Source organism: Diachasma alloeum, unplaced genomic scaffold (genome assembly GCF_001412515.2).
Source record: "Diachasma alloeum isolate Michigan unplaced genomic scaffold, Dall2.0 Dall_scaffold_00198, whole genome shotgun sequence".
In the NCBI taxonomy this organism is placed as follows: Eukaryota; Metazoa; Arthropoda; class Insecta; order Hymenoptera; family Braconidae; genus Diachasma; species Diachasma alloeum.
Window position 1 is genome coordinate 1585222 of NW_021680363.1, and position 17500 is coordinate 1602721.

Consider the following 17500-nt stretch of genomic DNA (forward strand, 5'->3'; position numbering starts at 1 on the left):
TTGAAGGGGGGCACTTTTGGTGGGGGATTTTTTTTTTCCGGGCTCGTGCAATATGTCTGGGACTGTACCACGTAGGTCACTATCCTTGATTTCCTTCGACTTTTGTTATAACCTTAAAGTTTTGGGGGTTCAGTTGTTATTATTTATCGTTACGTTGTTATGTTATTTTTCGAGTGTCTTCGGGGGGAGGGAGTGGGACAATTGATGGGGGCTGATAACTGGGATTTTCGAGGGGATTTTCAGTTTTTCTGATGATGCAATGAGGGTTTTAAGGGGGAATGGTGAGGGGGGAGGCTCTAATTCAGAATTTTGGGGAGAATTCTTTGGGATATGGGAGTGTGGCCCTGGGGTTGCTGAATTTTCTGGGAGAAGCCGCAGATTTCAGGTCTTTTTGGAGGAATTTCAATCTGTCGTTGGTTTTTTGGGGATATCTTGGAATTTAAGGGAGATAGAGACTTTTTTGTGAGAACATTTTTTGTAGATGTTGAAATTATATGCAAAAAAGTCTTCACGTGAATTTTGGTATCTCCCTCCAGTCCCTAGATATTCAGCGAAAACTGAACTGAATGTCGAGGACATTTGCTCCAAGATTGATTCAATTTTAGAATTAGTTTTTGATTGATATCTCTGGAGCTGCAAGAGTTATCGAAATTCTTATCAGAACATTTTTTGTAGCTCTTGAAATTCCCTACAAAAAAGTCGTCACATGAATCTTGATATTTCCCTCCAGTCCCTAGATATTCAGCGAAAACTGAACTGAATGTCGAAGACATTTGCTCCAAGATTGATTCAATTTTAGAATTAGTTTTTCATTGATATCTCTGGAGCTGCAGGAGTTACCGAAATTCTTATCAGAACATTTTTTGTAGCTCTTGAAATCCCCTACAAAAAGGCCCCCATGTGAATTGTGATATCTCATTTCAGCCCCTGGATATTTATCAAAGACTGAACAGAATTTCAAAGAAATTTCCTTAAAAATCGATTCAATTTTAAAATTTGTTTTTGATGAATATCTCTGGATCTGCAAGAGATACCGAAATTTTTGTCGAAACATTTTTTGTAGCTCTTGAAATTCCCTAGAAAAAGGTCCATACATAAATTTTAATATCTTCCTCCAGCCCCTACATAATCACTAAAGACTGAACTGAATTCCAAAGAAATTTCCTTAGCAATCAATTCACTTTAAGAATTAATCTTCGATAAATATTACTGAACCTAACGAAAATAGAAAAATTCATACAAGAACCTTCTTCTCCAACTCTTGAAATTCCCTAAAAAATAAAATCCATTCATAAGTCTCGGTATTCCTCCCCAATCTATAAATATTCATGAAAATTCCACTGCAAATATTTCCAACGAATTCGTAAAATCGTGCATTTTAGATTGATTAAATCATTTTGTTCCAGATTTTAAACAATATCATCACGAAGATTATGTCTCCCAGAGATAAAAATCACTGGAATTGAGCCAAGGAGTTGAATAAATCCACCCCAGACCCGAAAAAAACCCATAAATCCGCATAATAAGGAATAAACAATGCAAGGAGTTGTGATCGACATCTAAAGGATCGAACAATGTCAGCAAATTATTTTTCAGTTTTAGACTTAGGATAGGCTTGGAGCCATCGTATTGGAACTGGAAAATTCACAAACAGAAGCATAATAATCCTGGGATAATAAAGGGAACTATGTAAAGAGGAATAAATAATCAAAGAATCCAATGATCACAACTGCAATCACATTCTAATGATTCATTGGTGGTAATATTGTTCTCGATGGATGAACGATTGACGCAACATGTGGAAAAAGACATGTTTAACACTGATAAATTCATGAGTGAATCATCAGAATTATTGATCCAGTATTGCAAACAATCACTGGAGAACTGTAAAATGTTTTTTGAATTATGTTGTGGGGTGAAAAGGTAAATTACATGAATGTCAGGAACAGGCGACGTGGGTCGCAGACGCGTTGAGTGGCGCCGTAGTGCAAATATCAGATCGTCTAACAATCTCCTGTTGCACCTGATTTTTAAGGTAATTATTGTAATGATTGAGGTGTAGATGAGAATTCAGAAAATTTTATTCTCCTATATCTCCAATAACTTTTCAACTAATGGCACGAATTGGATGAGCCACATCCCATTTTCAAGATTATGAAAAGATCTTGAAAATGAAAGAGAATTCGATGAATTTCACTCAGCCATTGTCGAGATATTGAAAATTAAACGTGAATAATTCTGCTCTGCTAATTTAAAATTGAGTTTTTAGAATTTTGTCTGTAAATTGGGATTTTATTTTCCAGATATACTGTGTCATATACGAAAATAGAGTGATGATACGTTGAAAGACGAATGTAACAATTGAATCATAACGAAGAAGTGAAATAAGTGAAGAAAGCTGATAATAAATAATAAACAATAAAAAACTGCTAAGGTGGCTGAAAAGGTGGCTACCTAGGATTACGAGGTGCTGCGTGGGCATGCAGCAGCCTCAGACACGCCCTCTCCTCGGGGACTCTGTATCCTCCACAACTTCCCCGACTGCAAGACGTAACAACCCTGTTGCTGTTCTAACTCATCAGCAGGTAGTTATTTCTACATTTCACGTCTTTTCTCAGAATTTCAAAAGTGAAGGAATTCAGGAGAATTTTTTGGACTTTTATGCCTTAAACGAACTATTTATTATTTATTGCATTTTTTCTTTTGTTAATACTCATGAAACAAAAATATTCAGAGGAAGATGTCGAGAGAATTTTTCTTCTGGAGAATTTCAAAAGCTAAAAAATTCTCTTGGCAAAATCTCAGAATAGTAAGAACAGAATTTTCAAAATTATGTCCCAACCTTTTCTAAGAGAATTTCAAAAACATTTTATGATGAGTTTTGCTGAAGCCCTTAGTTTAACTAAAAACTCCTGCGAATGAAAATTCACCAAAAAAAATTACTGCCTATTATTTCGTAAATATCTGAAACAAAGATGTTGGCGAGAAAATGTCGAGCGACATTTTGCGAAACAACAAAATTTCGCAAACAATCCTTCTCCAAAATTTCAATAACTGCGCAAATGCACCTGAAGAAAAAAAAAACAATCTCTCAAAATGAAATGAATTCCTCAAGCTCCAACAGCTCCAGCAACTCCAAGCCCAGTCGTCATCAGGCCAGCCCCTGACATTTGCCCTGCAACAATCCCCCTCCAACAATGGTCAGGATCAAACACCAGTTGGATCAGCAACTGGAATTGGAAATAATCACATCGTATACCTGAATCAACTGAGCCAATTGAATCAGAGTACAATAACCCCAACAGGGAGTGGTATGGGCCTGCCCCCGGCCGCCCCGACATTCGGGGTGGGCCTCAACATGGGACTGCCACTCTCCTTACTGAACACCAGCCTGACATCACTCACCTCAAACGTCATAACTACCTCCAATCCACTGCTCAATCTCGGCATTCCCAGTTTGAATTCAGCCCTGACAACAGTCAATCCAACGACCCTAAACACCCTCAACACCCTGAATGCGCTCAACTCGAACCTCACCTCGAACAGTATTACAGCTAATGGTCTAACTGGACTTGGCCAGGACATGAATACAGCCCTCAATCGTCTGAATCAGTCGACAATAAACAACAGCCTGACGCAGTCCCAATTCTCGACAATTTCAACGAGCGACAACATCTCCAACATCTCGAATCTGACAAGTCTGACGAATTTAAACAACCAGACAACATCAAACCTGACCCCCCAGAGCCATGGCATCACAACTAGTGTCAATCAGGCCTTCAACAGAACCTCCCTGAACGTTTTAGCCACTGGAATACCCACAAGCCTCAACTGCAGCACAAGCTTTCCCTTCCAAACCATCCAGAGTATCCAGAGCATAGCCCCCCACATTGTCAACACAAGCATCTCCCAGAACAATCCCACCCCAATACTCTCCACATCCCAGATGAATCAGTCGACAGCCACCACAACCCAGAGTTTGAGCTTCTCAGGAACAATGTCCCAGTGCAATCTGTCAACATCACCAGCTGTTGCGTCATTACCCTCAATTCAAACTGACTCAATAAGCCCTGTAAACACATCAGCTGGATATGGACACAGTCAGACCCTCTCGAGACACCATCAGACCCCAACACAGCAGGGAAATACAGTTGTCAAGTGCATTCAGAATGTCAATTCACCGGGAAGTCCATTCTCAATACCCATGAAGAGTCCAGCGTCCAACATAGCACCACCAACACCAAGTCCAAGTCCCAATCGAATACTTCTGCGCAGTCCAGCGTCAAATTCAATGCAATCGAGTAGAAATAGTCCAAGTCCTGTTTCAATGGTGAATACAACGACCAGTGGTACTGGTACAACAACAACCGTCCAGCAGAATTTCACTGTTCAACTTCAGAGTCCAATGCAGAGTCCCATGAGTGTTGGCCCCATACAGAGTCCAGCACCGAGTCCCTATCCACCGGCCAAGAGTCCACATCTTCAGGGTGTTGGGGGACAGATAACAGGGGGAATGACGGGAAATTTAAATAATCGTAGTCCAGCACCTGGTGGTAGCCCTGGACCCAGTCCAGTGAGGCCGAATACACCGATACTTCAGCAGGGTATGCAGGTTCTTCAGATTATTGGCACTCCCCAGTATCAGCAGGCCTCTTCGCAGCTGGTGACGAGGGCTGCACTGTTTGGTAATCAACAGATACAAATTGCTCAGACAAAGGCGGCTAAACAACCACCCCAAATTCTGCCGAAACCACCCAATAGCCAGGGGGTGGCAACACCACCTAAGCAGAGAGTTGCCACGAGTATTACTAATCAGGTGAGTGGACATTATTCGGTGGAAGCCGTTCTTGTTGAGGAAAAGGGAAAGGGGATGAGATTTTCTATGATTTTTTCTTTGGGGACAAGTGGGGATTTTTGTTATGAATTTTTCCTAGGGGAAGATGAGATAAAATGTCCTGATCCAATGGTAGGATCTTAAACCAGTCAGGTATTATTTAGAAATTAGAAAAAATACCTTGAAGACAAAAAGAAATTGTTCAATTTCACTCTGTCAATCTGAAATTATTGAAGATCTTGCAAAAGAAAGTAATTTCTCCATAAAAATGTCATTTACTTGACAATGTTGATCGTTAAAAATCTAAAAATCTTCAATATTTCGTTAAAGAAGAAATAAATTATCCATTGTAGTTCCTCATTACTGGAATATATCGAATTATTTCTCATTGACTCGACAAAAAAACCCAGACAATTCTTTACTACTCCTTTTATCCAATTTTTAACTGAAAAAAAATCCGGTATTTATTTTCCACGAATACGAAAAACAGGTTTTGATGAAAAAAAAATTCATTAAAATCTATTAATAAAGCTCATCCCTATTTTACCTGGGTTTTTTAAAAATGATTTTTACGATGATGTTTAGGTGACACAACAAACACAACCGCAATTGGTGCTAGCTGGACACCACCAGAACCAAACGGCAACAATGATACCCACAGCTCAAGGATTACTACTGAACCAGGTGATTTTCCGTGGATTCTTTAATAATCGATCATCATTCTTCTAATAAAGTTCTTCTGTTTCATCTCTCGCAAAATTGTCTCGTATCGCTTAACATATATCATCCCCTCATCTAATACAAGCTTCAACTTTTTCGGGATCATTTTCTAAATGTTTAACTCAATGGTGAAGTGATGAAATAGTTTATACTGACATATCTGTTTATTTCTGCGATTATTTCACTAAATATCGATTATTTGAAAAAATGTGAAAAGACATTTTTGGTGGGAAATTTCATGATCTACAAAAGAGATTTCATGACATTTTTTGCTGGGGTTACTCATTCTCGAGATATTCCCAAATTATTTAAATTATTAAGCTAATATCACGTTAGAATTTTAATTATTGATATAATCATCGATTTAAATAGTTAAATTTTGAATTATTCATTAATCAGTAATTGAGTTACGAAGATAATTCAATCACTTCATTTTCTGTTATTTTTTCTTAACAGAAAATTTCTAGTTCCATATTCTAAATATTTAATTCATCATCAATTGGAAATTTAGATTATCAATTATTTTACTTTTAAAAAATGTCTATTAGTATATTTAAACCTTGATCAGTCTAATCCCTGTTTATGATGAATTTTCCTAGTGAACTACCTTTCGTTAATTCCACGAATATCTCAGTAACCAAACATATGAGAGGAAAATGTCAAAAAACCATTTTTGTGGGAAATTTCCTAAACTAAAAAAAATTTCTTCTGACATTTTTTCCTCAAGTTGACAATTCCTGCGATATCTTCATAAAAAAAAAATGGTTTACTTTTTTTGAATATGTCCATTTGATTTAAAATGTTGATTTAATTTTGATCTTTTGTCGATCCCTCAACCCTTTCGGTAATTACAAATTTCAGGAGGAAATATCAGAAATTTGTAGAATTAAGAAATCGTTCAAATTTATTGAATCACTTCACCATTGAATTATCGTGGGATTCTCTGTGATAACGGTATCTCATTGGGTTTGCTGCATACATAGGTACTACCGTCAACGGGTCCTGTGATTGTTCAACAACAGCCCGGCGGCGTTCAACTAATACTCAGGACGCCAACAAATGCCCAACAACAAACGCATACCGCACAGGTGATGGTTTCACTCGTTCATTCATTCATTCTTCTCAAAGTGCACCATTATGTGTTATGTATATAATCAGTATCGTGTGATTCATCAATTCATTTACCCCCTGTACATAAAACTAATCATTTCACGAGAAAAATGGGGACAAAAACGTCCAATCCCAACGATGTCTTTGTTAATTACGCAATTATCTCTTAATTATTTAAAAAATTGAGGAAAAATTTCCTAATTATCTGGATATGATGAATTAATTTGAACATTCTTACGAATTTCAAGACATTTTTCTCAATTGTTTGTCATCTTTTTCACGATTTTCATGTTAAAAAATTAATTCTTTAATATGAATTAAAGAATTTAATTAATTCTGAAGCTCAACTTGAATGCGAAATTATTGGTAATTGAACAATTATCTAGAAGGTTTCTCTTGAGAAATTTTCTGCTGAAACTATTTTATCGTTGATTCGAATATTTTTATCGATTTTCTAATTATTTTGCTTACAAAAGTCGTCATGTTTATTATATTCATCATATTTGTCGTCGTTATTCACTAATTCGTTAACGATTTTCCCATTAAAAAATCATTCTCACAGAAAAATAGTTGAAGAAGTTCAATATAAAGGTGAAACCGCTGTTACTTCTCTCTGAATCGAGCCGTCAACGTGATAATTCAATAATTAATCAGTCCTCACTTGATACTTTCCATTAATTTTTTATTGATTTAATTCATAAAGGGAGAGACTTTAATTGTCTGGGGCATTATTCTGAATTATCTGTTATCATATGCACACATCGACAATTTTCATATAAAAAAATCATTTCAGTAGTAAAGTGATAAACCGGTATAAGTCGATTTTGACTATTGCCCAGTTTTCAATGAATATCTCAAAATCTAAGGGAAATAGCAAAATTGTTGTCATAACCTTTTTTGTAGAGCAAATTGAGAGCTATAAAAAATGAAATTACAACAATTTCACTATTTCTCTTAGATTCCGAGATATTTATTGAAATCTGGCCAATAGTCAAAATCGACTTATACCAGTTTACCGCTTCGCTACTGATTTCCATACAAAAATTGTCTCAAAGTAATTACATGTGATAACATCTCCACGAATTCTCTTGATTTCGCACACGAAAGGACAAAAATTTTCATCAATAAATAAGTTTATCTCCATGATATCATTAATTAGGTGGAAGGTCAAAGGATGTTGGAGACTAAATTACGACGAAGTGCACTTATGACAATTTAATCAACCTCGTAATTTATTCTCCAATATCCTTTGACCTTCCACCTAATGAAAAATTTTAATAATTCCAGATTATTATCACCCTCCACACACAACTCGCATCCCTTTGAATTTTCAATAATGCAACTGTCAGAGATATCAAAAAATCAATATCTTCCCCAAAGGCTAAAATTTCACTCACAATTCAAATAAACGTCCATTTTTTTCCTTCCAAACTCATCTCCCTCCTCCAATGTATAATGGTGCTTATGGCTATCGATTACCCCGTTTCAAAATATATTCACGTGTTTAAATAATTTATAGCTGACGCAGCAGCAACTCGTGAGGGTGGTAACAGCCCAGGGTATGCAGTTGCAGGGCATCACCCCAACATTTTTCGCTGTTCCAAATGGCTTTCCACCACCAGCCCCACCTGTTATGAGGCATACTCCATCGAGTCCAGCCCCTGGTAAGCCTAATCTCCCAGAAATGCCCCTCCCCCCCTCTCCCACCTTTTTTTTCTACATATTTTGTAATCTAAACTTTAGATTCTAAAAGAGACATGAAAATCTCTCTAGAGATGTTTTTTTGCATTTCGTGTCAATTTTTATTCTTTTTTTTTCTAAAGATTTTAGAATCTACATGAAACAAATATTTCATTAAACATCTCTTTTGTAGCTCTACTTCTCCTCAAGATTTTTATTTTTTTTCTTTCAAAATAAAATTGAAAAATTGATTCAAATTTTTTAATCAAATTAAAAAATTATAATTAATTCTCCCCAGTTGATCTTGAAATTTAAATAGGGGCAGAAAAATGTACAAACAGTGTACTGTATTATCATATGAAAGACGAAAAAATGTCATTAGATAATTTTGTTCTAGAACTAGTTCCCCCCAGAAGTCGAATCAACAATCATTCATGACTTCCAACTCTCATTCACCTTCAGCATAAAGAAAATAAACAATTCAACATTGCATTCTCTTTTTCCCAGGTAATCCAGCGAGCAACAACCAAATAGTGATTCAAAACGCAATGGTCCAGTCCCCCCAATCCCACCTCAATACCCAGCCCCCCACGGCCTCCCCGAACCACATAACTCCCCCCCAGCCACCAGTACCCGATCAGAATCTCCTGCCGCCGCCCAAGAAAAAAGCCAAGAAGAAGAAACAACCCAAGAAGAAGGACGAGGAGCCACCGAAGCTGGACCTAGCCAGTATAATGAAGATATCTGGAATTGGCGACGAGGACGACATGTTCGATACCGACGTTATGCCGGAGCCTGAGCCGCACCCGCCGCCCCTCCAGCACATGGAGCAGCCCCAGATACCCCAGATGACAGTCCAACACTTGGACCACAATCCACCCCCTCAAAATCAGCCCCAACCCCAGAGTCTCCCCCCAACCTGTCAAAATCAAGATCACAACAATCAGCCAGTTGCCCAACTCCAGATCCCAGTTCACAGCACAATTTCCGGACATTTACGACTAGCTGTGGGTGAAGATGGACGAGTTATTCTGCATCACACACCAGAGCCCAATCAGCCTGAGATAGATCAGGCAACAGCACAAGCCTTGATAAGATCCCTGACCCAAGGTAGTGGTCAAAATTCCCAGATAATTTCCCAGCTGCTGGGTCATGCCCAGAACCTCCAGCAAAATCAGCAGAATCAGCAGACTCGTGGTAAGCCTGGATTGAAGCATCAGCAGTCATCGGGGAATCAGACCTCGAGTCAAGTGAGCTCATCACCTCCAGGGGTTCACGCCCCTGGAATGCAGATCTGCTCGAAGCAAACGTTCCAGCAGCAGCCGCAGCAGCAGCAGCAGCAGAACAATTCAAACATTCCTGGACAAAGAACCATGGGATCAGCCCCTGGAGTTCCCCCAAACGTCCCCCAGAAGAGCCTCCAACAGCCCCAGACTGGTATCCAGATATCAATAGGAACAGATCACAAACCCAAGAACGATCACAAGACCAAGTCCCACACCTGTAAAAAGGTCTTCATGCAGAATCAGACTGTCCAGAGGCAGTCCCAAAAATCATCAAATCAATCATCAAATGTTAAACAGACTGGTAATGCAGTAAACAGTAGAGCCGTCCAACAGCAGATTACAAAGAGTCCAACAGTTCAACAATCTCGACCTCATCAGTTGGAGCAGCATAACGAGCAGATTAATCAACAGAACATCCACCAGATATCAACCCAAACAGTTCAGTCACTCAATGTTCAGCGCTGTCTGGAGCAAAATGTTCACAAGACAACAGTCTCAGGTCTCCAGCAGAACTCCTTAAACATTCTGGGTGCTAATCCAGACTCTCTGACTCATAATCTTGATCAAAACCTGATTCAAGGATTTGTGGACACACCCAGTCCAGTTAATCATCATCAGGATGACACCCAGCCCCCAAACATCAACGTTCATCATCACAAAATCACCCAGAATAAACAACAAAACGTAATATTCTCGAGTGACTATCCCACCCCCATCAACAACACTGTAATAAACACGAGTGCAGGTCAAACAACGAAGCAACAAGTTCAAAATCCCGAATTGCTCAATTCAGCAGCAACGAATATTCTGAATAATGCACCGAAGATAACGCCTGAGATTCTGAATGCTCTGAGCAATCTCAATCCAAATGATCAGCTGTTGATAGCCAATGCCAATGGACAGATGCAGGTGATAAGTCAACAATTGCTCCAGCAATTGTTGACAGGACAGCTGAATGCCCAGCGTTCCCTCAATCAAAATCAGAATCAGAGCCAAACCCAGAAAATTGTGATCGGCGATGCAGACGGATCGAATCCTCAAAATCTTCCTGGTGTCCAGATAAACACCCCAACCAGCCAGATAATTGTGAATAGTTCAGGTGGTGCTCCAACGATACAAAATAACATTCAGAATATTGTTGTCCAAGCAGCGCCCAATCAGATGCCCCATCAGATACAAATTCAGAATCAAGCATTTCCAACACAATTCATTGACAATTTGAATCAACAGCAGATCCGAAACTTGTCGAGTGGTAATAAAACAACTGTTTCCAACACTGGTAATGCCCCCGTGACACACTTGTCCCAGTGCAATCAGATAAATCAGTCGAACCAGTCCAATGTGAATCCCATTACCACAGCGACAACAACAACAACAACAACAACTAAAAAAGCTAAAGTAGTAAAAAGAACTAAAGTGACAGTGTCATTACCCCAAACTGGTTACACCCAGGGGATAAAAACAGCGAGAACGTCTGTCTCTACGAGTACCCCAGCATCGTCAGTGGTGAAAGAGCCCCAGAATCCCCCCACATGTCCCAAAATCGAGGCTGGACAGTTGGGAATAGCAGGAAGAGTGACATCAAGCATCCAGACAATTGGCATCCAGACCCAGGGGAACCAGTCAACCCAAGTGCCCTCAAATGGTCAAATGGTGCAGAGAACATCCAGATACATTCAGCTGCCAGTGCAGAAACAGCAGATGCTCAAGAGCATTCAAACCCAGATTCAGACTATTTCGAGTAGAAAAACTAATAGTCCAGCTGATCAGGCCCTTCTGGCGAAGCTCTACCAGGAGCACAATAAAATAGTTGCCAGGGGAAAGGTAGTGTCAACACCATCACGAACAATATCAACAGCATCAGAGACCACCACCAACGCTGGTATCTCATCTCCAACAGTCTTCACAGTATCTCATCCCCTCAATCCCTCGACAGTGATTAAAAATCAGACATCAACAGCTCAAACCCAAACAATGACACCAGTTGTCGTCACAACATCGTGTTCAGTTGTAACATCAACTATATCGACGAGTGCAAGTATGCCCATTGTGTCAGAGCCAAGTGTCAGCAAAATGGAGGGAATGAAGAGTGGAATGGATCCAAGTATGCCAACAATTCACACGTGTCAGGCTAGTCAGAGTAAGCAGATGGAATTGCCGAAATTTCATTCACCAGTCAAGGTATATCAGTCCTCGATCCAGGGCACTTCACCTGGTGCCTGCCCTCAGCACAATCAGCTGCAACAGTCGACCCAGTGCCAGACAGATCCACCAGATGTCAAGCCCATTATCCAAGGAATCATCAGTCCTATCAAGCAGGAATTACCATCACCTGTTGTTCAGGTACAATCGACATCACCTGCTGGTCAGGTGATACCATCGTCACCGAGGATTTGTGGAAAGGGGACCAGAATTCAGAGCCCAGTGAATGTGGGAATTAAAACTTCTTTGGCCAGTCCCAGTACGAGTTCAGCTTCGGTTAGTCAGAGCCCTAGGCAGGGGATCAAGAGGCCAGCAACTAGTCCTATTTCGAGGCAGATTAATCGGGGTGATCTCATGGAGCAGCAGCTGAAGATTGATCAGAATGGGGCGGTCAATCCAGATGTTAATACACCATTTACGGGGAAGAGGGATGCCTGCAAGAGACTTGTCAGGTATCATTGCTTCAATGAACAGGTGCTCAGTGCCAAGGATCTGGCCAAGGCTGATGAGATATTCGAGGAGACAGCTAAACATCTGCTGAGTAAATTCAATTCCATGATGAATAAGTACACTTATCTACTGCTGATGGAGAGCATGGTGAGTTTTTTTTGAAAATATTTTGTTTGACTGGGTGTTTTATGCTGTTTGAACGGTTGGTCATTTGGAGTGGGTGATTTCATGGGCTTTTTCGTATTCCAGAGGGAAGTGAGGACGTCTGAAGTCATGATGCTCAACAGGGTTTTCGTCGCTGAGGAACAGAGCATGTTGGACAGATTGAGGGAGCAGGAAGCTAAAGCCAGTGGTAAGATTCATTTTTCTTCAATATCTTTTCGTCAAACAATTCGATTGTGATAAATCTGTTCTTATTTTGAATTAGAAAAACGTTTTAAAAATTTTACCAAATTCATGACAATTCAAACGACTGATGCTAAAGTGATGAATGATGATAAATCATCAGGACAAAAAATTAAAAATTCAATTTATCAGAAAATTAGAAGAGGTTTTTTTGTCTTCAATAGATGTCATTTTTTCTAAAAAAAATTGAGAAAAAATCGTAAAAAACTTCAGAAAAAATGATTAAACATTTCAGAACAATTAAAAAACAACTCCCCATTTCTCAAAAAATGGGAAAAAAGAAGAAAAATCTGTTGCAGAAGTCACTCATATTTCAAATAAATCCCCATTCAAAAGTATCTTTGAAATAACATAGAGTTTATCAAAATTTACTCAGCCAACCTCAATTAAAACCCCTGAAACCCCCAAAAATCATCTTTTAACTTGAAAAAACCCCTTAAAAATTCCAGAAGAATTCAAGAAAGAAGAGAAGCCCCTTCTCCCAAAGCTGGAGGCAGACCTGACAGACGAGGAGAAGAGCTCGACAAGCCTAGCCAACGTTCTCGTGAAACAAGAGCTCGATGATGATTTTTGTGGTATGGAATCCCACCCAACCGATCCCCAAGCGAGATTAAAGCCCTCGAGTTGCACAAGTGGTGATTACGACGAGTGGCTTGAAATCCAGAAGGAGCTTGGTGTATATCCAGGTGACACTGGCAAATGTAAACATCAAGTATGCAGTGGAGCCAGTGGTAGTAGTGCTAACGGTGCTTGTTTAACAACAAAATCATTGACAAAATGTGAAAGAACGCGAGCCAATGGTGATTGTCGTTTAAGTGCAAGTGTCAATCAAAGTACAATGAAAAATCTTGACGATACAAGTGATACTGGACATATGGAATTGGATAAACGTTGGTGCAGTGCTGCATTGAGAGACGATCTTGAGAGAGATTTAATTGAGGATACTGATAGTCTTGATGATTTGGCACTACAGTCACAATTGCCAGGTACATCAATTCAGGACAATGAACAGGGACAGGGGCTCATTAATGATCATGATGATATAACAGCACAGGTACAATCAGCTATCGATAGTATTCTCAATTTGAAAAAGAGGCCATCAAATGCTAGTGCTGTTAGTACACAAGTAAGTGGTACTAGTGCAGGAACAACACAAACATCGGGTAATAGTAGTGATTCTAAAGACTCTGTGCTTGATCAGGCTGTTAGAAGTATAATGGGCTCGTGACCCTCATCTAATAAAGTATTTTAAAACATTAACAACTATAAAAAAAAACGATAAAGTAATGCTGTGTAAATCAGTTTTTTTTTTAATCTGGATTTAATTCAGTCCAAGTCTCTTCTGCTCTTTTATATCTCTTTTTCATTGGAATTTGTTGTTGTCATTTGTCCTTTTCGCTAATGTCTTTCAAGTGGAGTGAAGTCAAACGTAACGAGACAATTTCAAAGTTTAAACAACTTATGGAAAAAGAAAATGAAAGAAGTAAAAGTAGATAATTAATTTTACTGTCTGATCGAGTAATTGACTTTTTACGTTTTATTTCTCTGAATAATTCAACTGTATTTTATCATTTTATCCGTGATGAGAGTAATTACTGCATTTGTATAGATTCAACAATCGATATTCAGTGATCAATGACAGATTGATATGATGAAGAAGAGATTATAAGAGAGGAAAAGGATAATTATGATGATTAAGCCATCGTGTAATGTTATGATTTTAAATAAAAACGATGTACATGTGGTTTGGTAGATGAATTGATACAGCCAGATGTTGTAATCTGCAAGTTTGTAATGTAATTTTGTAAAAAGGAAATTATTTAAAAGAAAACGACGAAAAAAAAAATGCAAACACGTAATGATGATGAAATAATGAATGATTTATTCCCCGTTTGGCTGTAATTCCAATCAGAGAATTTTACGGGTGGTACTCCAACAATTAAGTGAATCAACTGTAAATATTAATTTTAAGGTGTATTATTAATTATTACAATTATTATAATTATATTAATATTGTATCATTATATTTTAATTATTACGGACATATAACTGAGATAATATTTCCTTGGATTTATTATTGACACTGAAATGATGAAAAACAATAGAATTATTCAATTGTGAATGGGATGTATCGTATTTATGGATAACTTGATGCTGTTCGGGAATTCAGATGTCAAATGGAGGAAATTGGATTATTTGGGGGTCTATGAATGGGGAATCATCTAGGTAATTATTGGTTTTAGGGGGAAATGTCAGATGATTTTTTTAGAGTTCTCGTTGCGAAGAGTTGTTGCATTTTTTTCCAGAGGTTTTTGTTCTCGAGATAATGGCATAATTCGAAAAGTAAATTTTAGATACTTATAAATGATATCGTGACAATTAATTTGAGAATTAATTTGAGAGGAAAATGGTAGATTTTTTTTGTTAAAGATGTTCTTTACAAAAAATGTTTTGACATTTTCTTCTAGGGTTATCTATTCTCAAGCTAATTCTTTTAATTACAACAGTAGATAAAGTCCTCCAAAATTTTGTTTTTTGCTTAATTATGGAATTATTACCGTAATTATTAGGTCTGGATGAAAATAGCACAAGACTTTCTTGTTGGAAATTTTGTCTTCTAGAAAAAGTTCTTGTGACATTTTTTTCTAGCATAATTATCTCTCGAGATAATTGCATAATTAAAAAAGTGAATATTCACCATTTTCAATTTGTATCTCAATACTTAATCAAGAAACTACGTTGGTAACTATTAATTTCAGGGAAAAACGTCAGACATTTTTTGTTGAAAATTTTTATTCAACAAAAAAAATTTCATTACATTTTCTTCTAGAATCATTAGTTCTCAAGATAATTATTTTCAATTAAAAAAGTAGAAATATTCCAGAATTTTATTTTGCTACTTATCTATGAAATTATCTCGGTAATTATTGGATTTAGGGGTAAATGTCAAAAACAATTTGTTCAAAATTTTCTTATGAAACTATTAATTTCCAAGGGAAACCCAAAAATCCAAGTTCAATTGGTCATGCTCCACCAATTTGCGGCTGAATTTCCAAAAGAATTAAGAATGAAAAATTCAATTAATCACGAGTGAGAAAAAAACGCGACAAAAAAACGAAACAAAGGGGACCCCTGATTGGTAACTGCAACCTTCATTAGAATGAAAAGAAGCAAAAGGCGAAAGTTTGAAGGAAAAGCCACAGTTTAATTTTATATCCATTACTTACTAACAATAACGACATATGTAATTTCTTTAATCAGTGATGAAGGCACAGTCTGAATTTTAAACTGATAATCAAAGAAGGAAAAACAACAATTTTTTTATCTAGATTTTAAACAAACAAAAAAAAACCGAAAGAAACACAAAAATCTACATGTTTTTTGGGCATAAATTTTAGACGACAATAGGTGTATTTAGATAGTTTTTTCGGCGCATAGAGAGAGAGTTTACGGAGGGAGGATTGCGCATAATACTTGAATAATTTATTGACAAAAAATTATTTATTTAAAATATTATAATGCAGGAATTTACGTAATTAATTAAGATAAATTAGACATCACATTTGCAAATAATTTAAAATCATCAATTGAATGATTAAAAATAGTGAAATTTTAATAAACAATTGGGGGGGAATTGAAATTTTAAATAAATATTAATGAAATTTTATCTTGAGTGAACAAAAAGTCTTGAATATTTTATCAAAACAGAGCTGGTGATTTTTAATAGCAACAATCATATCAATTGTTCGCATTAAGAAAGACACGAGTTCAAGTATTTCAATGAAAAATCCTTTCCCCGTGCGAAATCTCTCGAAAATTGAAACAAAAACCCCTTTATATCGTTCGCTCTGTACAATACAGTACATATTAAAAACAACAGAGAATGTATGTAAAACAGATGATGTATTTTTTTTCTTTTTTTCTTGGCAAACTAAAAAAAAACAAAAACAAATCGAAGACTGACAATTATACAGACAAAAGAATGAAACGTGCAGAACTATTAATTAAATTATAATATGATTAAAAGGAAAGCAAGTAATTGATGATTTGTAAATACTATTTAATTGCACACCCGAAGGGAAGAGATGGCAAACGCGACTTAATTCTAACAATGCTCTTAGAGACTTTTGAGAGATATTAAAAAAATATATATATATGATTGAAGTTCTGTCGTTCCTAATAAATTGCCGACATTTTGCCAGTGTAGAATATTCTTTTATTCCTCAAACAAAACTATTTGATTTTTTCTTCTTTTTCGTTAAAAATTTTTTCATGATTTTTTGTATTTTTTTTCAACTCTGAGTGTCTAGACTTGATTCTCTATTTTGAATCATTTGGAAAAATTTTTTTCATCAGGAAAAAATCAGAAAGTCGTTTTTAGAAGAATTTATAAAATGATAAAAGAATGCAATTTTTCGATATGATATCCTGTTTGATAAATAATTGATAACAATGAATTTTGAATACTAAAAATAATTTTTTCCAAATTATAATTTCATGGTAAATCAATATTTAAAAAAATATGATTTCCGAAAATTAATTTTGAAAAAAACAAAATTTATTTTAAAAATGATTTCACCAAATAGATTACCAGAAATTTTCATATCGCCATATTTCCCTATTTGACCCCACAAATCGATCATTCGCCCGTTGGTTCACCTCAGAAAATCCCCGCCGAGAATTTCCAAAACAAATAAACAAGTAACGAAGTTGAAATAACTCACCGGCGTTGGATGAAAACAACAGCTCCATTTTCACCTCTCCAACCACCTACTCCATCGCAAACCACGGGTTGTAATCCTCTCGAAAGCAC

The 17500-nt window shown here is 37.0% G+C and overlaps 1 protein-coding gene across 1 annotated transcript in view; it reads left to right on the forward strand.

The window, feature by feature from the left end:
• LOC107035512 overlaps positions 1 to 16893 on the forward strand; it is a 17521-nt gene extending 628 nt beyond the window's left edge. Inside the window, exons 2-10 of the mRNA XM_015252962.1 lie at positions 1407 to 2035; positions 2304 to 2585; positions 3116 to 4816; positions 5420 to 5518; positions 6538 to 6642; positions 8184 to 8328; positions 8852 to 12429; positions 12532 to 12634; positions 13137 to 16893. Of these exons, the coding sequence (XP_015108448.1) occupies positions 2481 to 2585; positions 3116 to 4816; positions 5420 to 5518; positions 6538 to 6642; positions 8184 to 8328; positions 8852 to 12429; positions 12532 to 12634; positions 13137 to 13915 (6615 nt within the window). The 5' untranslated portion in view covers positions 1407 to 2035; positions 2304 to 2480 and the 3' untranslated portion in view covers positions 13916 to 16893. The remainder of the gene's footprint in view (positions 1 to 1406; positions 2036 to 2303; positions 2586 to 3115; positions 4817 to 5419; positions 5519 to 6537; positions 6643 to 8183; positions 8329 to 8851; positions 12430 to 12531; positions 12635 to 13136) is intronic.
• Positions 16894 to 17500: the final 607 nt, after the last annotated feature.